Source organism: Rana temporaria, chromosome 4, assembly GCF_905171775.1.
Source record: "Rana temporaria chromosome 4, aRanTem1.1, whole genome shotgun sequence".
Classification (NCBI taxonomy): domain Eukaryota; kingdom Metazoa; phylum Chordata; class Amphibia; order Anura; family Ranidae; genus Rana; species Rana temporaria.
Window position 1 is genome coordinate 225,246,999 of NC_053492.1, and position 26,247 is coordinate 225,273,245.

General features: G+C 43.0%; 1 protein-coding gene across 3 annotated transcripts in view; it reads left to right on the forward strand.

Moving 5' to 3' along the window:
* The window catches only part of FAM135A (family with sequence similarity 135 member A), a 149,604-nt gene that overhangs the window by 48,391 nt on the left and 74,966 nt on the right, over positions 1 to 26,247 (forward strand). For all 3 annotated transcript variants that reach the window (XM_040349914.1, XM_040349916.1, XM_040349915.1), the window contains one exon: positions 6,612 to 6,725. In XM_040349914.1, coding sequence (XP_040205848.1) covers positions 6,628 to 6,725 — 98 coding nt within the window. In that variant the 5' untranslated portion in view covers positions 6,612 to 6,627. The remainder of the gene's footprint in view (positions 1 to 6,611; positions 6,726 to 26,247) is intronic.

Genomic DNA, 26,247 nt, shown 5'->3' on the forward strand with positions numbered 1-26,247 from the left:
ACAGCGGGGAGTGGGTCAAGCTCTCGCCTTAAGTACGGTTATGGGTCAGATTTCGGCCTTAGCTGTTTATTTTTAGCGACCGTTGGCGACACACTCCCTGGTGCGTACGTTTGTACAGGGGGTCAGGCTTGTGACCTTCCTGTGTGTCCTCCATTGCCTCCGTGGGACTTGAATTCTGTCCTCTCGGTGCTTCAAAAGGGCTCCGTTTGAGGACATTCGGGAGATTCCTCTTTCTCTCTGTCCCAGAAGGTGGTCTTTCTTAGTAGCCATTCCTTCGGTCAGACGAGTTTTTGATCTGGCGGCCTTGTCTTGCAGGGCTCTTTTATAATGAGGACATTGTTTTACTATCCTTATGTCCTCAGCTGAAGAACTCAAAGGAGGCCACGTTACTTTCCTTGGACGTGGTGCGAGCCCTACGGGCGTACTTGTCTGCTACGGCTCCGTTCCGGAGATCGGACTCACTGTTCATGTCAGGGAATGGTCAGGGAATGGTCCTGAGAAAGGTCTGGCGGTCTCGTCTGCCTCCATTTTCAGGTGGATCAGACAGGTCGTGCTCCAGGCCTATGCCCTAAAGGGGCGGGCGCCTCCCTTTCTGGTTACGGTGCATTCGACCACGTCGGTTGATCCCTCTTGGGTTTTCCGCCATCAGGCGTCTGTTTTACAGGTGTGTAAGACGTCAATCCACACCTTTTTAAGTTTTACAAGGTGGATGTGAGTGCATCTGCGGATGCCTCCTTTGGCCGCAAGGTTTTGCAGGCGGCTGTTTCAGGTTGAATTTCCTCCATTGAGGAACTCTGGTTTGTTTGGGGTGAAGCTTAATTGCTGTGTTTTTTCCACCCCTCAAATTTTTTGACACTGCTTGGGGACGTCCCTAAGGTCAATTGCTGCTGTGTCTGTCCATGAACTGAAAAATAGGATTTTTGTATTCACCGTAAAATCCATTTCTCTGAGTTCATGGACGGACACAGCACCCACCCCTCCTTTGTACCCGGGGGATCACGCCCCCTGGGAGGAGCTGTACTGAACAGTGTTTTAACACTTGAAGTGCTGTTTTTTTTCTGCCTAGTCTCTCCTGGAAGGAAGGATATAATACCCCTAAGGTCAATTGCTGCTGTGTCCGTCCATGAACTCAGAGAAATGGATTTTACGGTGAGTACAAAAATCCTATTTTTCTTAGTAGAGACCATAGAGCAGGGATCCTCAAACTATGGCCCTCCAGCTGTTGCGGAGCTACACTTCCCATTAGGCATTGTAAAACTCTGACATTCACAGACATAACTAGGCATGATGGGAATTGTAGTTCCTGAACACCTGGAGGGCCATAGTTTAAAGACCCCTGCCCTAGAGCACTGATGGCGAACCTTGGCACTCCAGATGTTGTGGAACTACATTTCCCATGATGCTCAACTACACTGCAGAGTGCCTGAGCATCATGAAAAATGTAGTTCCAAAACATCTGGGGTGCCAAGGTTTGCCATCACCCCCTAATGAATAAAATGGCGATCGTTGCAATATTTTATGTCACTGTATTTGTGCAGCGGCCTTTCAAATTAAATTTTTGGGGAAAAAATGCACTTCAATTAATTAAAAAACAAAACCGTAAAGTTAGCCCATTTTTAGCCCAAGTGAAAGATATTACACCGCAAGAATCGTGAGAGACTGATCTTTATTCTTATCAAAAAAAAATATTTCCATTTTATCCAGAATCATGCAACTCTAGAGGACAGGAAAGTTCAACTGTAGTAGGATACATAAGAAACTAGTAGCATCTTTTTGAATTGAAAGGGTGTCATAAATACCTTTCCAATTTAAATTTGGTGTCTTGGCCAACCTGGTCATGATTTGTTTCCAATAGTCGGAAACCTGAGGTCAACTGCACACCCTGTGATAAAAGGTACTTTGACATTTTGTTACAAAGTGCGGAATGGGCTGGGTTGATGCGGTTCAGCCTCTGAGGAGAATAAGATATCCCATGTAGAAATTTAAATCTGACTAATTTTAAACCCCTGCAGCTATCCGTTTGGTATACTAAGTCGCCACATCCTCCCATTCATCCTCAGAAGGGTGAGTATAACCCTCCCCCCTACACTTCTAAAATAATAGAGAAGTCTTGGTGCCATGATGATTGTAAACTGAGGAAAGTGGTTTATAAAGAGCAGGTGTGCTCCTCCTTTTTATATTTTACCAAAAATGGGTTTTGGATAATGCAAATATTAAGTGGAGATTTTTACTGGATGTTTACGAGACTGAAAGGGTTGCTTTAAAACTCGCCTCACCAGTTTCCGTGTTGGTTGGAAAAATTTCCTTTTCGACCAGAAAGTCCTGACAATCATCATTGCTAGGCCTAGGCACCCTCATCCTGGGCTCTTGACCAGGAAAGCCAGGTGCTGCTCTCCATCAGTACTATTGGTAGTAGGAAGTAACGTACATTTTTACTAAGTGCATAATTTAAGTTATTGACGCATTTACCATAAAGTAATACATTTTTATATGTTTTCTCTATATCAGGGGGCTCCAAACTTTCTAAACAAAGGGGTAGTTTACTGTACTTCAGACTGTGGCCAGCAGAAATATAACATAGAACATTTTTCTGGCATCAGTGGCAGTAAATGGTGCCTTGTCTTTGGCATTAGGTGGAGGAATAGTGCCCCCATCTTTGGCATTAGGTGGAGGATTAGTGCCCCGTCTTTGGTTTTAGGGAGAGGAATAGTGCCCCATTGTTGGTGTCAGTGGAAGAAATTATGTCCCGCTGTTGGTGTCAGAGGGACAAATGGCGCCCCACTGTTGAAGTCTGGGGCCGGGATTCTGCCCCATTTTTGGTGTCCGAGAGCAGAAAGAGAGAGGGCAAAGAGTCTCATATCAGTGGGCCGGATAAAGGCCAGCAAATGGCTGCATCTGTCCCCCGGGCCGCAGTTTTTATTCTATGAAATTTTGAGATTTGTAATCTAGCCACTAAAGTGAACCCGCATTATTTGCAATCACCGTGCCTTCATCCTAAGCCTGGAAAACACTAGCCAATTTTTTTTTTTCAGTTTAACTTAGCGGATTGATGCTACCTGATGTTCAGATCGTGTGTACAGCCCTTTAGCAACTGTTAAGCTATCAACCACACAGAGACTGCATTGTTTTCAATCAATCAGTCCAACCAGTATATGTGAGAAAGATCAGTAACGTACAACTATTTAAACTTTAACACACATTAATGGCATTATTTTACCTAGCGTGTCTCCTATTCCTAATATAAGTACCTGTAATATATCTGTAAAAAAAAAAAAGACAATTTTTCCCTTTTTTTTTCAGATATATTACAAGCAGGACATTATATCTCCTGGGAGGTGTAGGAGAAGATAACTGTATACATGTCTGCTGTGTTAGAACCCACACACGTGTGAACCTAGCCGTAGCCATGCGAATGGATGCTTTGGAACCTCTCCTCCCAGGGGGAATGGAATTGGGGGATCAGTAGATTGGGGGGGGGGGCAGGAGCTGGAACATGTTACATCCTAAATATAAGTGTAACTTGTAAGATGCTCCAAAAGGTGTACTTGGCCTTTTACCTATGTCTCTTGATAAGACTATGGATCTCAGCCATGCATTGTAGAGTGGGTCATCTGGGGAGCTAGACATCCAAATTAGGCCCTTAGTCTAACATTTTAGTGTAAGTAGATGTTTTGTCATTGGCAACTGCTCTTTCAAATATGTTTTTACAAAATTTTATTTAAAAAGGACTTCTTGGTGATTATTTTTTTTTTTAAATAAATGGAACACTGTTACGTTTTTCCTTGAATATTTTTTTTTCCAGATATAGGCTATTCATTTATTTTATTTTTTCATTTGAGACACACATGCCCATCTGTTCTATTGTTTTTTCCCAGGGATTGTAGCTTGATGAGTATTCCTGTTGATTAATGTTTAGAACACTATTGTTAGCCTGACAGAGATCAAGTCCTGATTCATTCTATTGTGTATGTGGTTGAAGAACATCTTGAGCTTCAGAGAAGCTGGTCACTTGCTTCATTGTATATGATCAACAATATTCATATATTACAAAAGTCCTGGCCAGTTTTTTAACTGTGTGTTTTACTCTGTGAATTGATATGCTATTGTACAGCCTGAAAACAGATGGTACGTTTTCTGTTGTGTGTTTTTTTTTAAGTTTTATAAAAATTGATTTGCATTGCCTAAATTGAAATGCTAAAAATAATGCAGTAGGGCAGCGTAATTGTAACATAACAACCTAGTATTACCATGTAGTGAGACTTTCCTGAAAGCTTTCACACCACGTGATGCTGACAAATTGGTTAGTGCTTCATTACAGTACATATGGAAGAATACTTTCTTTCCGATGATTCCCTCATTTGTCCCACCTTGCCTGGCGGTGTGACAGGTTCAGCTATATTAAATTATAAATGGATCATGTTAGGTTAAAATCTGACCACTATCATTTGCAATAGATGAGTCTGTAATATTTATCAAAATACCACTAAATAAATCCAATAGGAAAAATTGTCACTTTTAGATTTCAAGCTGTAACGAGCAGGGCCCTCTGAATCCTCTTGTATTGTAACTGTACTATTTGCATTTTTTTTTTAAAGCGCTGCTCAAAATCTCCCCTTATAAAACTCTGAGCCTTGCTTCACACTGATGGAATGTGGGAAACGCAGCGAATCCTGTGCGTTTTCTGCACAGCATTGCAATCGCACTGTGTCCATGTGATCTGCTACGAGTGTCAATGTTAAATTAACGACACTCCGAAACGGCTCACAAAACACAGTGCGATTTGCCATAATCGGACTGCTTGGGTGTGAACAGCCATGTAAAGCGATTCAGGTGCGGCAAAAAAGGTTCATACAAAAGCCATACAAAAGCAATTGCTCAAATTGCACCGCACAGACATCGTATTGCGAATCAGATGCAGTGTCCCGCACCGCACAAATGTGAACCCAGGCCGCTAGTGTTACCTACTCCAATCCAAAACAAAAAAAAAAGGTTTGCGCTTTATGTATTTTTCATTGCTATCATTGTAAGGCCACTGTGTCGTATTCTCACTTGCCTCTAGAGAGTCTGCCATCATAGTGTTTGCTAGTTTCTCTGTTTTATCTATATTGGTCTTTTCAGATTCTTAGCTAAGGCTTTAGTTGGAGCCTTCGCTTCTGGCAGACCCAAGTAATGTCCTTATCACTCCCTGGTCTAAAACCTTCCACTGCCATTTACCTATCAGAAATATGAAATTCAGTGAGCAACCAAGGCTCAGATGTCCAACAGCCAAATGACAGCAGGGTCTTGCTATTAGGGCCCTTTCACAATGAGGAGCACCGGGCGTCGGCGGTAAAGCGCCGCTAATTTTAGCAGCGCTTTACCATAGTTTTTGCAGCATTTTTTGTGGGTGCCCTTAACCCCTGCTAATGGCCAAAAAGGGTTAAAAGCACCTGCAAAGCGGCGCTGCAGCGGTGCTGTCCCTTGATTTCAATGGGCAGGGGCGCTTTAGGAGCGGTGTATACAGCGTCCTGCAGCGCTGCTGGCTTCACCCACCCCCCCCCCCCCCCATGCTGCTGTGGGGGATGTTTCAGGACAGAGTGTCGGGGCATGGGTAGTAGATTTTGTCATTTGCCAGTGCCTTTCTTTTCTAAATGAACTCACTCACTGTGTTCATACCTGAAGCATAGTTGAGGGTGTTTCACTATGCTTCCGTTTGTGAATGTACAGCAAGGCGCTCAGCACAGAGCACTTCCCATTCATTCACTGTCCAGTGCAGCTGCAGGGAAAGGCATGCGTGTTTGAGCTTTGGGGTGCACACCTATGGCCCCAACTTTGGTGTCAGTGGAAGTAATGGTGCTCCATCCTTGGTATTAAAGCAAAATTGTTCCAAAATGTATATCGGCAGAAGGATGTATGCCCCCCACTGTTGGCGACAGTGAGAGGAAATATGTCCCACCATTGGTGTTAATGGAAAGAATGGTTACTCATTGTTGGTGTCAGTAGGAATAATGCCTCATATCAATGACAGGAATAGTGCCCTAGGGGCTTGATTAAGACAGGCAAAGGACCACATCTGGTCCGAGGGCTGCAGTTTGGAGATCACTGCAGTAGAGGGAGTAAAATAAATAAGCTACAAATTGAAGTTGTACTTAAAGATAAATTAGTGGGTAAAGCATAAGTAAACCCAAGAACAAGATTTCAGCAAGGTATAAAACGTATTCATGTACATTTTTGGGGTTTTGAGTTTTTAGATGCACTAATGATATCTGGCTACCAAGTAAGGCCTAGGATTTAAGGATTTATTCTACTCAGTTCTGCAAAGGAACCAAAACAGAACTTATTAGGGATTCTGACAAAACAAGAAGTTTGTTTTCTTCACATCGGCCTTAAATTCCGGAGCCCTTCACCATGTGTACACGGAGATACCCAGGTGACGCATACATACCATTCACAATTCTGCCAACCATGCCTCAGTATAAAGACTAAAAAAGGTTTCCGATTTTGTTTCCTGTAGGTTGTAGACTTCTGTATGCACCAAATCATAGTATTTTAAAAATTAATTGTTGGATGCCTTTGAGCTTTGAGGCAGTTGGTTAATCTTTTTTTCATTTATTTTTTATTTATTTTTATAGTAACTAGAGTATTTTGATGTCTGAATCTGCAATCAAAATGAGTGATGTTCAGGCCACGGTGGAATTTTCAGTGGAGCTCCAGAAATTTTACAATGTGGATTTATTTCAAAGAGGGTGAGTTTCCTTATGTTGTTGCTTGAAAATTACATTCTGTACCTTTTTTCACGTTGTACATTCCAAGCTAAAGAACACTGCTGCTTCTCAATATTCAAGTATCAGCAGGCTCTCACAAGTAGTCACCTTCTCACAAACCTCCAGTACTGCTGCTTTTTAGGTGTGATTTCAATTAAAGGAAAACTTTCCGAAGAGAGAAATGGAGACAGTATTTGCTGGCTTCTTAGTCTGCAAATGCTGCTTACCTTGTTATAATCCTGGCCCTCTGGCTTCAGTGGCCCACTAATCCAAAGCAATTCTGTAGGCAAGGCCCTCTGACTTTGACTTTTATATTCTGCATGCTTATTTAGGTAGGTAACTTGGAAAGTATATATAAGTCAGAGGAGTTTTCAGAAGGTGGTAGGAATAGCAGCCCCCTTCTCTAGAATAGGTTTACTTTAATGTCATTGTTGCTGAATGTGAACTGGTGAAAAGTATTTTTTTAAAGCACACAAGTATTTGTATGTTCTTGCTGTTGGGATCCACCCAGAAGCCTGGACCAGCACCTGGCCCAGCCTCTTAGCGATCTGCTGAGAGCCTGACCCAGCCCTCCCGCCGCCTCCACAGTCCAGCGCTCCAGTGAGCGTGGGGGGCAGAGCAGAGAGCCCAGAGATTGACAGTCACGGCTCCCTGCTTTGAGCGGAGATGAGAGCTGAGCAATCATCAGTGTTTTATCACTCCTGTTCTCACTGCCGAGCCCGCGGTGAAACAGATCGATGCTGCATACACCTAGAGGAGTATAAATTATTATTATTATTATTATAATTTTTTTGGACAATTTTTAGACAAGTGAGATTTGTCAAAAGCAAATGACCCAATTAGTAGAAATAGTTGGATCGGGCCAACATTTCATCCCCTTAAAGATGAAGAACATCACAAACCCAGCTTAACTGATGGAGGTGATACTGGCAAGAGCGCTTTGTGACTTTAGACAGAGGCTTATCTGTAAAATCTCTGACCAGCCTGACTGTGCCATAAAGGCATAGGGAAGTTGCAGATGGCTGAACAGATAGGAATTGGAGAGATCAAAATGTGATTTGAGCTCTTCAAAGGTGAGAAGTGCATTAGAGTGTAAAATATCCCCCAGCACCTTAACACCTCTGGTTACCCAGAACACTGGGTCAGGGAATAAAAAGATGTGACAAAGCAGGGTTTGCGGGGACAGAGGATCTGGTGGATTTGCTGCCATGCAGACTGAGCAGCCATCATAGCGTGTATAATGTTTTATGGAGCATGTGACTTCTATAGGAGAGTTTAACACCGATCCTTGTATGAACCAAGGCATGCCGCATCCCCCCCATCCTGGAGAAACCATATAGTATGTGGAGGGGCGCCATCTTGCCTGCCATATAACATTTAAACAGGTCAGGAAAGCATAAATCACCCTGAAGCCAAAAATATTGTAACAATCGTATGATTCTAGGGCGTTTGGAGGCCCAAGATAGGAGCTAAAATTGGCACACAGCCCTTACATTTTAAGATCTCCATCCATAATATAATACCAGTCAACTGAATCAAAGGCAGTTTATTTTTATATTGACACTTCTACTCTCTGGCGCTGGTTAAGTTGTTCAATTTGAAGATGGCTGAAAAGCCTTTTGAAAGTTTGTGTCTGTGGACATCTGAGGAATAAAACCCTGTTTGAATCAATGAAGACCAGCGAGGTGATGACATACCATAGTCTTACTAATAAAACTTGGTAAACTGGTGGATATCTTGAGGTCCACATTTGGTAGTGCCATCGGTCCATAAGAAGTGCAGGATTGTAAATTCTTCCCTGGTTTCAGAAGTAACACAACATGTGCATCTGGCATAAAGTCGGATAAGACACCTGTTTTCAAGCAGTGTGCATAAAGAGACTGAATATGAGCCAGTTGTTCCACATAGTTGTACCACTTTTATAGGAAACCCTTCTGGCCTGGTTGATTTCATTATTTGGGATTCATCTTATGGCCATTCTTTAGCAGTAATCTTCTGCTCCATACACACCTTTTCCTGTTCCAACAGTACCCTTATGGAGGAAGAAGAAAGCAGTGTTTGCAAAGCTGTACTGTCATATAGGGGGGCTGAAAGCATAGTGTTTACTATAAAAATTAACAAACTCAAACAATAAAAATGTACTGCACTATATAGCAGGAGCTAGAAATACTCTCAGCTTGCTGATTTAGCCTAGGTCCACACTGACAGCGGGATTGAAGTCATGCAAATTCAGCTGAACTCACACAATTTCATACCTGCATGTCATTCCCGACTTCGGGGGCAATTTCAGAGACATCTGTGCGGGTTGCTGCACAGATGTCTATACAAATCGCACCCGAAGTTGCTAAAAGTAGTACAGAGACTACTTTTGGGAATTGGCGCAGGAAAGTCGGTGTCACACCGATTTGGATGGTGCCATTGCTGGCAATGCCCGCTGATTTGATTGCATGTCAAATCGCTGCAATCTGAACCTAAGCTTAAAGTGGTTCTAAAGCTTTGGTGTTTTTTACCTTCATGCATTCCCCACCAACTATTTCTCAATCCCCCTTCCGCTCTATCCACTATGAGCCTATGAGCTATCTAGAGCTGTGCCTGGCTACAGTCTTCACTCCTCTCTCTTGCTCTTCTCACAGGGACTCTCGCAGCAGCAGGAACTATTGGCTCCTTCTGCTGTCCATCAGAGCCTGTGATCAGAATGTGGTGTGGGGCCATGATGCACTGTGTGTGTCTATAGACAGACACAACGTGGCTTGGGTGTGAGCCCGCAGGTGTGCCCCCATAGCAAGAGGCTTGCTATGGGGGCACGCCAAGAAGAGGAGGAGCCTAGAGTGCCAGCAGAGGATTGGCCCTGCTTTGTGCAAAACCATTCCCTAGTGCAGGAAAGTGGGTCATGTTTATTATTTTAAGTGTTAACAGTCACTGTAATAATAAAGAAGTAGCTGCATACTGACAAGGTGATCCCTCTGCTCACTTTACTTGAATATATTTGCTATGTCTATAGAACTGGGCTGGCATATTTAGTTATCATTGTATATCCGTCATTCAGTTTATTGCCCTAAGGTCTATTGATCAAGCTTACAAAACCTACTGAAAATGAAAGGGTTTTTTTTTTTTTTTTTAAAAAGGTTTTTATTAGCCGTAAAAACACATTCACAGGAAACGACATGAAAGGGATTTTTTAATAGATATCTCTACTTTCAGAAACATTTATTCCATGTTTCCTAAAACTCACTAGAGGCCAAAACCAACATAGTTTTGGAGGCATGCATTCACTAGTATGTGAGGTGATTCCTTCTTTTGTGCCTGCAGATGGGGTCATCGGATAGTATGAAATTTGGCAAAACTCTTGAAGATCTCAAAAATGCTTTAAAAAGACACCAGAGAAATTGGAAATGCTAAATAATTTCAACGACATTGGATGCTCAGCCTTCATTCTTTAGCTGTTGCACATTTAACAGACAATTGGTCACTAGCTTAAACATTAATATTAGTAGTGATTTTTTTGTGTACAAGCATTTGTAGCACACAACTGTTCCCTCCTGTATAACAACATTCTACTCATCTGCACCATGAAGTTTACCTTCAAAAGCCTAAGAACGTTTACTGTGTATTTATACATAATCATTTTCTTTTTTATCTTTGAAAAGAATGAAGAAAGGTTAGGTTAGATGCATCCCTATTCACGTTTATTGCATTGCAGAAATGCACGTTGCTGCAACAGGCGCACCGCACATGACCTGCAATTGTGCAGTGCTATTCTAAATGGCACCCCAACACACCTTGCCCTCGGAGGAGCCTGGTAACTGTAATGCTCTTAGGTGTTAGTTACTTGCTGGTGTAAGACATTCAGGGCCGTTTGAAGGAATTTGGGGGCCCCAAGCAAAATGGACATAGAGGCCCCCCAACCCCCCCCTCCACAAAACCTACAGGAACCACAACATAGCGATACAGTTTAAGTTCACTCACACTCAAAGACTGGTGCCCCCCATCACAGACTGGTGCCCCCCATCACAGACTGGTGCCCCCATCAAAGACTGGTGCCCCCCCATCACAGACTGGTGCCCCCATCACAGACTGACCCCCCCATCACAGTCTGGTGCCTCCATCACAGACTGATCCCCCATCACAGACTGGTGCCCCCATCACAGACTGGTGCCCCCATCACAGACTGGTGCCCCCATCACAGACTGACCCCCCATCACAGACTGACCCCCCATCACAGACTGACCCCCCATCACAGACTGACCCCCCATCACAGACTGGTCCCCCATCACAAACTGGTGCCCCATCACAAACTGGTGCCCCATCACAGACTGACCCCCCATCACACTGGTGCCCCCATCATAGACTGACCCCACATCACAGACTGACCCCCCCTCACAGACTGACCCCCCCCTCACAGACTTTTCCCCTCATCATAGACCCCCCTCGATAGTAGACTCCTGTCCCCATAACAGCACAGCACTCCCCCCTCCTCACAGAGCATTACCTTATTCACACACGAATCGATGAGAAGCACGGCAGCCCTGGACAACGGGCAGGACTTTTCATGTTAAAAGTGAGTGATTGATTGCTGGGACCGCCCCGCTGCATAGCAGCCAATCACCCACTTCTTAACTTAAACAGTCCGGTGCTTTGTCCAGAGCGGCCGAGGCTCTCATCTTGTGTGAATAAGCAGGGCCGCTGTTAGAAATCATGGGCCTATCTGACAGGGCCCCCTTCAACCACGCCCTTTCCCCCACCCCCGGCCCAACTCCTGACCCTGACTTGAAGCAAAATGCAGGTTTGTTGCTATTTACATATGTGTGTGGCGCCAACGTATGCGTTTGCAATTAGTATGCATGAAAGAGCAGGGGTCAGTTTAAATTTCTTTTAAATTGTATGTTATTTATTAAAAATAAACAAAAAACACCTTACACTGTATCTTTAATTTTTTTTGGTAATTTTTGCTTTCACGAGGGATGGACAACATTTCTTGTGATAACATGGATCATGACAGGTCCTCTTTATAGAGAGATCTGTTTTTTTTTAGACCCCATATCTGTCCTCTGGCCTCCAAAGCATCTGATCAAGCTAAGATCAGTTTGATCAGATGCTTGTTTAAGTCGGTAATGGCTTCTTTACATGAGACTAAAACCAGAAGTGATCAAATCTTCGTCACTTCTGGTTTCTGACGTCACACGGTGGGAGGAACGACATCCATTTCTCTCACTGTGTCCCAGTAACTGGACGCTACTGGTCACATCTTAAAAGCAGTAAAGGCTGTGGTGGAACCCCCTTCCACTGCCTGTAAAAGTAATCCAGGGGCTTCTTGTACAGAATTGCTGGGGCTAAAAAATGATATCTCGATCATTGCTGTAGTGATGACCAAGATATCACCCTTCCAAGTCAGTGATGATGGGAAGCAGTTAAAGGGGATAGGTTTGGGGGCAGTAAAAATTCAGCTCCGCTGCACGTTTACTGCACCCCTAAACTAAGTTTAAAGTAGCATGTTTCTTATTATCATCAGGTTACAATTATCACACAGGCAGCACAGTAAGCAGGGTCTCTATCATAGCTCTATCATAGCTTTATCATGGCTCTATGCCACATGGCTGAGTGCTGGCTTAGTTAACTTATGGCTGTATTGTATATAACAGACTGTAACAGTACAACCATAACAAAGTCAGCACCCAAAAGCAATGTGACACAGAGCCATGACAGAGACCCTGCTGTGCTGCCTGTGTGGTGATTGTAACCTAACCTGCTGTGAGATAAATAATAGGACACAGTGAGTATTCTTTCATCTATTCCCACTCACTGTGTCCAGTGCAGCCACGATCTCCTCCTGCTCCCCCGATCTCCAGCCGCTCAAATTCTTCACATCTCTTCAGAGAAGCAGTCAGGACACGAACGGAGCACAGCTGTATCACTCCGCCAGCCGGGACTCATAGAATAGTGGGGCGGCATGATGTACATGTGCCCGAAAATGAAGAAATAGTCCCTCTGCTGTGCTCCTCTCCTCGGCCTCTGTGTTGACCAGATGAGGCACCGGACAATAATAGACCCACTCTGTAAGCAAGTGGAAGTGGGGAAAAGTTTAGAAAACAGGCAGACAGACGAGCCAACTTGGGGGCCCCTTTCTAGCTCGGGGCCCCAAGCAATTGCCTCGTTTGCCTGTCCTGTTGCGACGGGCCTGAAGACATTACAATATCTTGCATGATTTATATGGAAAACCAGTCTTGTCAGACTATGAGAACAAGAATGTTGACAGTAGTACACTTTGTAACACTTTACAATTATATGACCTGACCTCTATATCTGGCCATAGATGGGTAGAATTCCAAACAAAGGTTCTTGGGAAAGTCTTAGGAAATGTTGTACGTACATTTTTAGAACATTCTGATGTCGTTTGAAAGATTTTGTTTGCTTTTACCATTTGATTTTGGAATGAATGGATCTTGCCAAATGAAAACCACATACAATATTAGAAATTCACTTGTTTTTGTGAAACATTCTTTATCCTGCTCCTTCAAATTTTCTTAAAGGAGTTGTAAATAAAAAAAAAATGTAATGCTGAAATGACTGTTTACAGGGTATAGAGACATAATGGTTAACTGATTCCTTTTAAAAACGATTAAAAATAGATAAAAATCAATCATATAATGTTCCTGTAGTTTCTAGTTTCGTTTTTGCATGTTTCCTGCCTCTGCTGTACAGAGCATACAGAGCCAATACAGGGCAGTGATGGTTTGGAAATAAAACTGATTGGTGTTGAGGGGTTTTAGACACACAGTGATCACACCTCCTTGATTAGTGACCACAGAGAGAAAGCTCCCAGTACTGTGGTTATCAGGAAACAGACAACCAGGAAGTGTGGAGATCAGAGAAGAATTGCAGCAACTTGAGAGCAAAAACGAACAATGAGGACATGAAAACAGCACTGCATTAAGGTAAAGGATGCTATTAAGATAAAAAAAAAAAAAATCCTTTACAAACCCTTTAACATTGCAGTTGAAAACTAAAGTTGTTTTCACACATTAATTAGAAAAATGAACACAACTTGCTTATAACATTCTTTTTCTTGAGAATTTTGGATTCAAAATTCTACCCATCCATGAACAGCTTTAGGTCCCTTTCACATGATCGGCCTACAGGGATTTGCCTATCCATTTTTCAGGCGGATCCAAGTTGGGCCACCCATTGATTTGTATGGGGAGGCGGATGTTGGCAGAGATGTGTCCGCTGACACCAGCCTACCATCCCACCCGACAAGATCTGCTCAAAACAGATGGATGGCAATATGTTTGCCATCTGTTCAGCGGATCGGATGTAAACGGACATGCACAGTGAGCAGAGATGGACCTGTCATCCGCCGGCTCAGCGGGGATCAACTGAGCTAGTGGGGTCCACTGAGCGGATCTGCCCCATGTGAACAGGGCCTTGGATTAATATGCATGCATTCTGCACTCTGTCCATTCAGCCTATTCTGTGATGGTGATATGCATATTCATTTCCACTAGGAATTGTTCTGAAAATACAATTTTTCTGACAGTGTCTAGTAGCAGTACTTCAGAGTCACAGACCCACAGTATTTGCCATATAAAAAAAATTAAGCCTACATTTTTCTCTCATGCTAGATCTAATTTAAAGAGGTTTTTCACTCGAGGGGGGGAGGGGGGGGGAGAGAATCAGCAGCTATAAATACTGTAGTTGCTGACTTTTAATAACAGGACACTTACCAAGGATCCAGCACAGTCCTCACCCAGGCTAGTTCTTCACTAGCCTTCGGGTTCTTGGTGCGGTATCTTAACTGTGGGCAGCTGCCTGTGCTGTTTGCGGCATCACAGCTGGCTGCCCACTGCACATGCGTGAGCTGCGCTGGGCTTTGTGAATGATCCTGCTGGGGCGGAAGGAGGGAGGGAGGGGGAGAGGAGAATTTCTGCTCATATCGCCTAGGCCAGTGGTTCTCAACCTCAGTTCTCAACTAGCCCCAACAGGCCATGTTTGCAGGTTTTCCTTTTATCTTGCACAGGTGCTTTTAAATCTGAGTCAATGGGTTGGTGTTTTGGACAGTTATTTTATCTAAGAGAAATTCCCAAAACATGGGCTGTTGGGGGAACTTAAGGACTGAGGTTAGGAATCACTGGCCTAGGTGACCCAAGCAGGAGTGGGGGTGGGTACCTGTCAAAACCAGGTCCCTGCTCCCTTGCCCCCCACCCTAGGCAAGGCACACTGTACCTCCTGTAATTGTAATGTCCTCTGAAATGTATTTTTTTTAATGCAAACAGTGTAAGCACTTGAATTTGGCTTAAGCTGGCCATAGACTGATTGATCGAAATGTCAATCTATTTGCAGGCTGATTGTACTGAAGTGGGTCTGTCGATTGACTTCAGTACGACCAGCCCAACAGGTTTTTTTTTTTTTTTTTTGTACAATCACTACTGACTGCTATAGCCTCCAGCACTGACCATTGTATTCCGATGGCTGGGAAAACTCCCGCTGTCAGAATACAATAGCACAGCAGAAGGCATTCCCCCATCAACACTCACTGTGTTGATGGGGGAATCAAGCAATTTTCTTTCCTTGAACACATGGTTTAAGGTAAGAAAATTGCATCTTTGGCCAGACTTTGTTTTAGGGCTCATTTGCACTCACTTCGGCTTCAACACACATTAACGGTTAGTTTACACTTGCTTCAAAACAAGGCTTCAGACACGCTTTGTTAAAGCTCTCTGAACGCTGTCAGTAAATAAAATTGTTTGCTTACAGTCCTGTTTACACCTTGCTTTTGCTTTTGGCTTTGCTTCAAAAATTATACCCCCTGTAGCTTTAGTGATGCTTCAAAGCATCTTCAAAGCCTCCATAGAAGTCTATGGCAAAGCTTGCTCGAAGCCCCACAAAGCTCTACCAAAGCCTCATCGAAACCCCACAAAGCATCAAGCAAAAGCAAGGTGTAAACAGGACTGTAAGCTAACCATTTTATTTAGTGACAGGAGCTTTGACTGGTGTTCAGAGAGCTTTAACAAAGCGTGTACGAAGCCTTGTTTTGAAGCAAATGTAAACAAACCCTTAGTCTCATGCAGCTTCCAGTACAGCAGCGCAAAAAAAAAAGGGGGAAGTAGCACAAGGAGTCCATCAGGTATGCTGCACAGGGGGACCTATAATTGCAGCAAAGTGGAATCGGGTCCCTGCCTCTGCCAGACATAGCTTTTCTGTGTGGCAGAGCTGTGTACATGTCAGGACTGGATGAACAGAAATACAATTTTGTTGCTTGGCTTTTATATTTTTATATCATCTGTATGATTTGGCTGTTTTCCAGGCGTGCACCTGGCAAATATAAAGGTACAAAAATAGCAGCACTGTAGATTGCCGTACTACAGTATGTGCAGTTATCTGACTTATTCAATTATTCATTTACAGAATGTTTCCTCATCTGCTACTACAGGCTGTCAGTTTAAATTATAGAACAACTGTTAAATGTCACTAAAGGTGTTGAGTTGCAAAAACAAACATAGGGCAGTACAGTCTATCAAGTAAAATCATGTTTTCTGTGAGATTAGACTGGTAGATATTACAAATTCCCATTCCCTAATCAGACTGGATATGACTTGACGGGATCCTTACAAACCTCTATCATGGTGCACCCTAACCTATGCTAATTTGCATTTTCTGTTATGTAGCTTTTTGATACCAGAAATATGGAAGATTTTTTTTGTGCGTGTGTTTTGGAGGAAAGGGGAGGGGGGGGGGGGAGAGAGAGAGTTAACCTGCTATTACAGAAAATGTTTGTTGCGTCTAAGACCTAGTCATTAGAGCTAATTTACATTGCTGAAATATTTTACTTTGGAGATTGTTAGTAGCACACTGAAATCTATGTTCTGCTAATGACTAAGGTAAATTGCTTAGCTAGACATTAAAATACCCACTTTGACCCTGGAACCGCAAAACTTAACTGTATCTGAGCACCACGCACTGAATACGCTACTTAAGTCATCTTTAATATTTTCTAGCAATCTCAATCATCCACCCTTGTCTCCATAATTTATTTTGTTGAGAAATCACTCCCTTGCATTTCTGGCCATGGCCATCTTGAGTAGGGGCAGATGATTCATGTAGCATTTACTTCCTGGAATATATCTGCCCTTAGCGCAGACATGCAGGCCGGGTGGAAGGTGAGAAAGCCGCTCCTCCCCTGCTCCAGAAGATGTCTAGGATGGAAACCATCATTTTGACCTAGTCTAGAAACCAGGAAGCAACTGAAGAAATAAAAAAATAAGTAAAATATCTGTGCATCATATTGTTTCTGGACCAATTAGCTGTTGGATTGGTTTTATATGTGTAGCGCCTGTGTACTTTATGGTACCGGTGCTAGTCAAATTTAAGGGTTAGATCAGAGTCTAGTTAGATTCTGATCCATATTGTTAAGTGCAAAACAGGGTCTCTGCCTTTTAGCTTGGCTGTGCTGCGGGCTCATTCTGTTGTACTGGGGTGTTCTTCCAGCCCCGGTGCTGCAGGTGGCAGCAGAGCAGTCAATGTTTGGGTGCTCTTTCCCAGCAGCCAATCAGGAGGGTTTGACCTCGCTGTGCATGCTGGGGAGGGGTATTTATGGGGCAGACGCCATTGGTTCTGGGTCTTCTTCATCCAGTGTGGCACCCACCTTTAGGGTGGCCACATCACGGCGCCCCGGCGATATGGCCTACCTGGCCGGGGTGTGCGTGCCACGCGGGGTTCCTGGGCCATGGTGGCCCAAGGCATCTGAACAGTGACGGGGACCCAGTGAGTGACTGGGTTTCCACCATTGAGGATCCCAAGCTGTACTGCTGTTCGGTGGGGAATCAGTCTAAGGAGCGCCATTGAGAGGCTGGCGGTCCAAAAGGGCCTGGACAAACCACCGGGGATCGAGGTAGCTAGACACTGAGGGATTGATCACCTATCATTTGGTACCTGGGCGACAAGTTGAAGGAGATCCAGGCGTAACTCATCTAAGGAGGGATATTTCCAAGAATTCAATCCAGAGAGGGCCTGTGGCAGAAGTACCTTTCTGAGGCTCAACAAGGAGGGTCTGTGGCAGAGACTATCCTACAATTGTCCGAGCGATACTCCGGCTGCCAGGTCAATGAGAGAGGCCTGTCCGGGTACGCTAAACCCACTCCGGCAGGAGTGGCGCATAGAAGTGTTGCGCTTGGGAGCAGGACTGTTCCCTATCCTCACGCCTGAATCTGCTATTCTCCCTTCTCCTTCAACTTTACTTTCCTCACCATAAGTTTACTGTTTTTACCCGGCTGGGTAATAAAGAGCACCTGTCGTGGACATTCCTTTACTTCTACTATATGCAATACGCATCATTCACCCCTAGGAATTCAGAGGAGCCATGAGGTAATGTGCCGCCCAAAAATCCAGCAGCTCCTCTGGGGGTAGTGCTACATAAGCAGAGGGAGCGTTGCTCCCCCCTCCCCCACTGCCTTGCGCAGCTCTCTCGGGCTCTCCTGTGTTCCGCCAGCTGACCACAGAGCTGATCAGAGACTGGAATGGCTCCGATCATCTCTATGGTATAGGAAACTGGAAGCAATGGATTTTTAATTGCTTCCGGTTTCGCAGTTGTAAACACAACTTTAGTGGTTTGAAAACGGAATCGGATCATACCATTCGTGGTATGATTCAAAGTTTTTAAAGGCAGAGGAGAAATCTGGGGTCTACCAGACCCCAGATCTCTAAGTAAAGGATGCCGGTCGTTGCCTATTGCTATCACTGGGGATATGTAAATTCCCTGTGTTATAAAAAAAAAAAAAAAAAAAGAAGAAGAAATTAAAGCGACGGTGTAAAAAAAAAAAAAAACATTAAGTATTTATTTTTAAAGCTCGCTCACACTCAAAGGTGAATGCACATGTTGGTCACGCATGCGTACAAACGTCGATTGCACCACACAACAACAACAAAGAACAGATCAATGGTAATCTAGCACTAGACCTCCTGTGTAAATCTGTTATAAGATAGTAACCCGTAAAGGCTTGAAAGCATTGCCTTTGAATATTAAAATGTACATCACCGTTGCACAGGCATGCGCAGTTTTAAAGGCGTAAAATCTTCTTTTATATTTTACCAAGCCGTTGGGTATTGTGTTTTTGTGCATTACTGTGTGGAGTTACAGACAGAAGAACAGGAAGTGAGGATTTCTCAGAAGAAATAAGGACATTTAAAAGCAAAATGGAAGAATGAGGTAAGTGAAGGAGGACTGCACTAAGGTAAAGGAAGCTATTTAGGGAAACAAAATTGTATCTTTACAACCCCTTTAACCACTTCAGCCCCGGACCATATTGCTGGTCAATGACCGGGCCCCTTTTTGCGATTCGGCACTGCGTAGCTTTAACTGACAATTGCACGACGTGGCTCCCAAACAAAATTGGCGTTCTTTTTTCCCCCACAAATAGAGCTTTCTTTTGGCGGTATTTGTTCACCCCTCCAGTTTTCATTTTTTTGTGCTATAAAAAAAAATAGAGCGACAATTTTGAAAAAAAATGAATATTTTTTACTTTTTGCTGTAATAAATATCCCCAAAAATATATTAAAAAAATATTTTTTTCCTTAGTTTAGGCCGATACGTATTCTTCTACATATTTTTAATAAAAAATATCACAATAACCGTTTATTGATTGGTTTGCGCAAAAGTTATTGCGTCTACAAAATAGGGGATAGTTTTATGGCATTTTTATTAATATTTTTTTTTTTTACTAGTAATGGCGGCGATCAGCGATTTTTATCGGTACTGCGACCTAATGGCGGACACATCGGACACTTTTGACACATTTTTGAGAGCATTGGCATTTTCATAGCTATCCGTGCTATAAAAATGCATTGATTACTATAAAAATGCCACTGGCAGGGAAGGGGTTAACACTAGGGGGCGAGGAAGGGGTTAATTATGTTCCCTGTGTGTTTTCTAACTGAAGGGGTGGTGGAACGGACTAGGGGAAATGACTGATCACTATTCATACATTGTATCAGGCATTTCTCCCCCTGACAGGACCGGGAGCTATGTGTTTACACACACAGCTCCCGGTTCTCGCTCTGTAACGAGCGATCGCGGGTGCCCGACGGTGATCGCGGGCGCCCCTATTGGCTGAAATGCGAGATGACGTATAGCTACATGATCTTGCGCAGCCGAGCCGACCTGCCGCCGTATAACTGTAACTGCGGCGGCTGGTCGGCTAGTGGTTAAGGTCACCATAGACATCACTATCTGTACAATTTGCATTAGATCTGCCATCAGCTATTTAGTGCAAGGGCCTCTTGGCATGTTTTTAATGCGTTTCTATGGAAGACGTTTTTTTGTGCACTTTTTACACAAAAGGATTTCAAGGTAAATACTTTTGATGTGCTTTTGTCATGCTGGAAAGGTGCCTTCTAGCGCGACAAAAGTGCATAGATGCATCACTTTTGTGTTGGACCCCTTTCACACTGAGGCAGTTTTCAAGCATTTTAGCGCTAAAAATAGTGCCTAAAAAATGCGTCCCATTCATTGCAATGGGTGCTTTCACATCCGGGCGGTGTGCTTGTGGAACGTTCTGAAAAGTCCTTCAAGTAGCATCCTTGGGGTGGTTAAGGGAGCGCTGTATCCAGCGCTATAAAAACGCCCCTGCCCATTGCAATGAATAAAGAGACTGAAAAGCGATTTGGAAAGCACTGCAATGTGGGAGTTTAACCCCTTTTTGGGGTTAAGAGCACCCCGATAGCGGCCAAAAAGCGGTGAAAGTGCAAAAACGAGCGTCACTTTACCGCTAACGACCAGCATTTTCAGTGTGAAAGCAGCCTTAGGATTGTAAGATTACATTGGGAGCATTGGCCATGGCTGAATTTACACAATGAAGCAAGTACTGTTTGTTTTAGGAGAGTTGCACCCATATTCATGGAGGGAAGAAAGGATCCCTCTGTCTGAATTCATTGTGTAATGTTAATGGTCAGGTGTGCTTTTACTACAAAGTAACCCATCCCTTAACTCCATAACTTTATTAGAACCCCCAGCCATATACCGCAGTAAGACAACCCAGGCCACCTCTTTACGCCATGGTTTAGTTCTAATCCTCCCTGGTCACAAAAATGATGTCAGAACTGAGCTGCACGCTTGTTATGAGTTAGCGACTCAAAGTATTAAAGTCAGAGGATCAGTATAACGAGTAGGCACCATTCACAGAAGGTCAGCAGTGGTAGTGTCAACTATTTTTTTTTTTTTTCTCTCTGTTGAAAGATTTCCTATTAGAAGGGGAAGCCAGATTTGTTTGTTTCTTATATTGTATGTAACTACTAGCAATGAATATGGCTTTGTATCAAATGGGGGTCAGCGTCTATCTTTTAGAAATGATTACTTTACATTTCATGGTAGAATTAAACCATAAGGATACTGGGGTGCTTTGTTAAAGGTGTAGCTTGTAAGTATGAAAAGGTTGCAATCTATGTGGAAGAATTGCTTGTCATAGTTCCAGATCTGTTTCTTACATAGTAACAAATACCCCATTGTAAAGACATTTCATTGTTTTTATAAAGCTCTAGTATGAATACATTATTTTTCTTTTAAATTTTCAACAATTTCTATATATTGCTTTTTTCTCGTTGCTGCTTGCAATCTCTTTGTTTCCCGCAGAGAGATTGTGTATCTACTAATTACATGTTCTATACACAAGTGCCTCTTTATTGCTTGGTTGCTGTCAGATTATGTAGCTGGAGGAAGGCGCAATATCAATAGAAGGTAAAGCTAGTAACGCTTGATAGAGCTAGCAGTGCCTTCTACAAAGCGAATGTGTGACGTTCAACCAGACAGGCAGTAATTAAAGAGAACCTGTAATGAAGTATTGCTAAAAATGTGCTGTTAATGTTGTAACCACTATAGTGGTTAAATTGCAGTTTATAAAGTCAACTCAGCTTTTCTCCATATCCTTTTTATTATACCTGCAGTGTAATTTGGCTTTTCTTTACAATAAATACAAAAATGAATATTTGTAAATGTCCAGTGCTATCATATAACCTGTTTCTACAAGGCAGACTGGTTGGCATATTAATTGCACTACTTACTATATCTGGCAAAAACTAAAACTACCGTAAGTAAAATAATAAGTTATTAGACTGTATCCTGGCCAGTGTATGCATGCTCACCACCAACAATTGGTTCCTGTGTCTGTTGAGACCCACACTTTTAAAAGGTCTGTACACCCATACTGAAGAGGTAAATTACCTAATAGCTTTAGGGCCAGGTCACACAACCATGCGTTACGGATGCGTTTCTGCATGCATTTCAATGCGTTTTATGCTTGTTAATACAGTCTAATGGGCAGAATAAATTGGTAAATGTGCATGGAAAAGCACTGCCTTTTCCAAGTTTTCTGCTGTAAGGAGAAAAGGCATCAAAAGAATACAGTGTGCATGTGGCCTTCATCCCAGTTTACACTAATGTGGTTTTGATGACTTCCAGAACGCATAGATTTGCATGTCAAGTGTAAAAACATTGCTTCCTATGAAGGCTGTTCACATAGATGTGTTGCAATTCTAAAAAGTGAATTTGGTGCAATTTTTAAGATCTATAACTTGTGAGAAACGCATCTGAAAAGTACAAATCGTACCGCACTGGGACTCCAAATCGCATGTAAAATCGCACCACAACAGTGTGAACCCGGGCATGCGACCTTATGGCGGACACTTTTGACACATTTTTGGGACCATTGGCATTTTTATAGCATTGATTACTGTAAAAATGCCACTGGCAGGGAAGGGGTTAACACTAGGGGGCCAGGAAAGGGTTAAGTATGTTCCCTGGGTGTGTTCTAACTGAAGGGGGGGGGGGTGGACTGACTAGGGCAAATGACAGATCGCTGTTCATACATTGTATGAACAGACGAACGGTCATTTCTCCCCCTGACAGGACCGGGAGCTGTGTGTTTACACACACAGCTCCCGGTTCTCGCTCTGTAACGAGCGATCGCGGGTGCCTGGCGGTGATCGTGCCCGCCGGGCACACGCGTCAGCACCAGGGGCGAGCAGGCGGTGCGCTCCTAATGGCTGCAATGCGAAGTGACGTATAGCTACGTGATTTCGCGCAGCCGAGCCGTCCTGCCGGCTAGTGTTTAAGCCCGGGTTCACACTGTTGTGGTGTGATTTTACATGCGATTTGGAGTCCCAGTGCGGTACGATTTGTACTTTTCAGATGCGTTTCTCACAAGTTATAGATCTTAAAAATTGCACCAAATTCACTGTGAAAAGTTAGAACAGTTCTCCATGATGTTTTCTTCATTTGGAGACTTCCCCTAATGTCCTGCCTCAGTGACCACAAAAAATGTGACAGGAATTCAAACCCTTTATTCCTCTATTTTAAACCAATTTGATTTTGTTGTGGTCTGTGTCATAGTTGGGGGGGGGGGAAAAACTTTTTTTGCCTGTCCTAGTGACCAGTAGGAAGTAAAAATCTGGCAGGTTCCAACTAATGTGAAGTTTGCCAAACATTTTGTTTTGTCCTGATTAAGCCCCGGTTCTCACTGTTGCGACTTGTCATGCGACTTCAGAGTTTAAAGTCGCATGCCATTAGTGGCAATAGACTGGTTCTAATCTGTGCGACTCAAGTTGCTCCAACTTGGAAAAAGGGTCCTGAACTACTTTGATGTGACTCCAACACAACTTGCATTGACCTCGGTTAAAGAAATCGTACAGCTGTTCTGTATCTACAAGGCATTTGACAGCGTTAGCTGGTAATACCTAGATTTGATATCACAGGTGACTTTCTCCAAGGCTTTCATGCTCTGTATCAGGATCCTCAGACCTGTATCAAATTACCTATTCCCAAAATTCCCAAAAAACTAGGCAGGGGTGCCCTTTGTCTCCCCCCTTCCTATTTGCCTTGGCAATAGAGCCCTTATCCAAAGCAATCTTGGAAAATATAAACATTATGGGATATTGTGAAGGCGCCAGTAATTTAGACTCAGTCTCTATGCAGACAATGTCCTCTTATTTCATAACAAACCCTCTAATTGCATTACCCAACCTGAACTCCCTATTGGAATCATTCTATACTATCGCAGGCCTGGGTGTTAATCTGGCTAAATGTTCAGCTATGCCGATAAATATACCAAATGACCATGTGACCTTTTTGCAGCATTATTTTTCATTCACATGGTGCACACAAGCATTTCACTATCTAGGTCACTCCCACTTTTCAGGCCCTGTTTAAGGCTAATTACCATCATATAGTCTCTTATATTAGAACCGCTTTGAAGACTTGCCACAAATATCATATTTATTTCCTGGGCAGGGTCACAGACATAAAAATGGCTATTTTGCCTAAAATACACTTTAAGTTTGTATGGCACTCCAAAAAAAAAACAGATTTTACAGATCCCTACTGTACAGACCCCAATCCCTCTGTGATCTTGGTCTCCTGGACCTGTGGCATTATTATTTTGTGGCCAGACTTGCTCAAACAGCCCAGTGGCACGCCCCTACCACAAACATGCTTTGGCTAGCATTTGAAACATATTCAATACTTCCTTCTATCTGGATTATTATTGTCCAGATCCATAAGACCTAGTCAAGTTGATCACTTAATACTATCATATATCAATACCTATATTTGTGGTCCCTTTATGGTAGCAAGTTTAAATTTAATTTCTCCCCTCCCCCTTCTATACTCCTTCATAGGTGATCCAGATTTCCCCCCAACCTTCAAAACCGAGATCTCTTTTTTTTTTTTTCTGTGGAGCACGGCTGGTGTAACAACATTTCAATCCTTCAAATCGGGCCCTCACTTAAAAACTTTCCCCCAACTCCAATCAGAAAACAATCTACCCCTCTCTGAACAATTTCGATACACGTAAATCAGACACTTTTTCCACAGCAGAGGCACCTTAGAATCCCAAATGCATAGCACCCAATTTGAACAACCCTGTGAGTGTTCATCCAGAGATAGACGTCTTATCAAAGATTTATTGCTTTCACAGTGAGTCTGCACTTGTGAAAAAAAAAAAAAAAATCGATGCTTAGCTGGGAAAGTGATATAGGTCACACTTTTTAGCGCCCCAAATGGGAAGAGATGCTGACAAACATGTTCAAAAATACAAGGTCGCTGTCAATGCGCGAGACAGCGGTCAAGCTTCACACCTGATGGTATATGACACCCACAAAACTTCATTCTATCTACCCCATGGTTTCTCCGCAATGTTTCCGTGGCTGCTCTGACTTTGGCCCCTTTCACACTTATACGACTTGTCCCTTGATTTCGGATGGCAAAGTAGCATGACAAGTCTTTTCCCATGATTTCCAATGACAACCATTTATATTAGTACAACTTCAAGTCGTTCCGACTTCAAAGTAGTCCTTGCACTGCTTTGGTCCGATTTTTGATGCCACTTACACAGGCATTCCCTAAAAACCGTGGCTCCGAAATCACGGTAAAATCACAACTTTGAAGTCGTAGTAGTGTGCAAGGGGCCTTGGGTTCATTAACCTATATTTTTGGAGTTGTAAATATCATAAACTTATTTGGCAGCATGCATATGCTTTTTTGTCCTCATCGACTGTTCCATACTGTAAGCTAGAAGTAACTTATATTTTTGTCCCTCTTCGATTCGACTTTACTGTTTTTCCATGTTTTATAAGTGATGACTTTTATCTAATGCCGATAAATCTGTCTGATACATTGTGTTTTAAAAATGTTTGTAATCGAAAAAGAAATTGTATGCAAGCCGTGATGAAGTCGCGCAGAGATGTCGTATTCAAAGTCGTGTGACTTTGAAGCCACAGCAGTGTGAACAAGGGCTAATGTCGTTCTTTAGCTGAAGTGATATTTTGCCTTGGTAGAACTACTGAAACCTCTTGATCTCATATGTATGGCAAGATTTGTTCTTTTTTTATAAGAAAACTGAATGATTTGTGCACAGATTTTCCAGTGTGCTAAAAGTTACAGTATGTCCATTTACCCAAGTCTTCATATGCTTCCAAAATGTTAATTGTTGGCAGCAATTTTTGGATCAGTCTTATTGGTGTATAATCATTGGACCGAGAGATGTTGGAGTTTAGCTTCAATTTGTATTCTTTGTATTTAAATAGTACATCTAACAATTCCCTCCTCCAGATTAACAATGCTGCTGTCCTAAGGTGCCCCCTGTGCTCATTCACCCAGAGTGGGGGCACTCTCTAATACATAAGGTGTGTTACTGGCTAGATCACCAGGTGAATACACAGGGGGAAAAGTATGCAGCCACCATATCGAAGGATTGGTAGGCTGCAATATATTACATGTTTGGTTTTGGGTTTAATACCACTTTAAAGAGCTAATGTCTAACATAAAATAGGTAATGGAGTGGATCTCGACATGACCAACAGATCCATTGTTGGTTATGACAATGCAGTGTAAACAGTCGCTATAAATGCAGTTGAGAGGAATCAGGTTTCAGAATAATAAGAATGCATTAGACACAAAGTTGCAGTGATGTTAAGGACTGACCTACCTCCATCTGAGCAAAATTCTGAGAAATGTCATTGTGGCTGT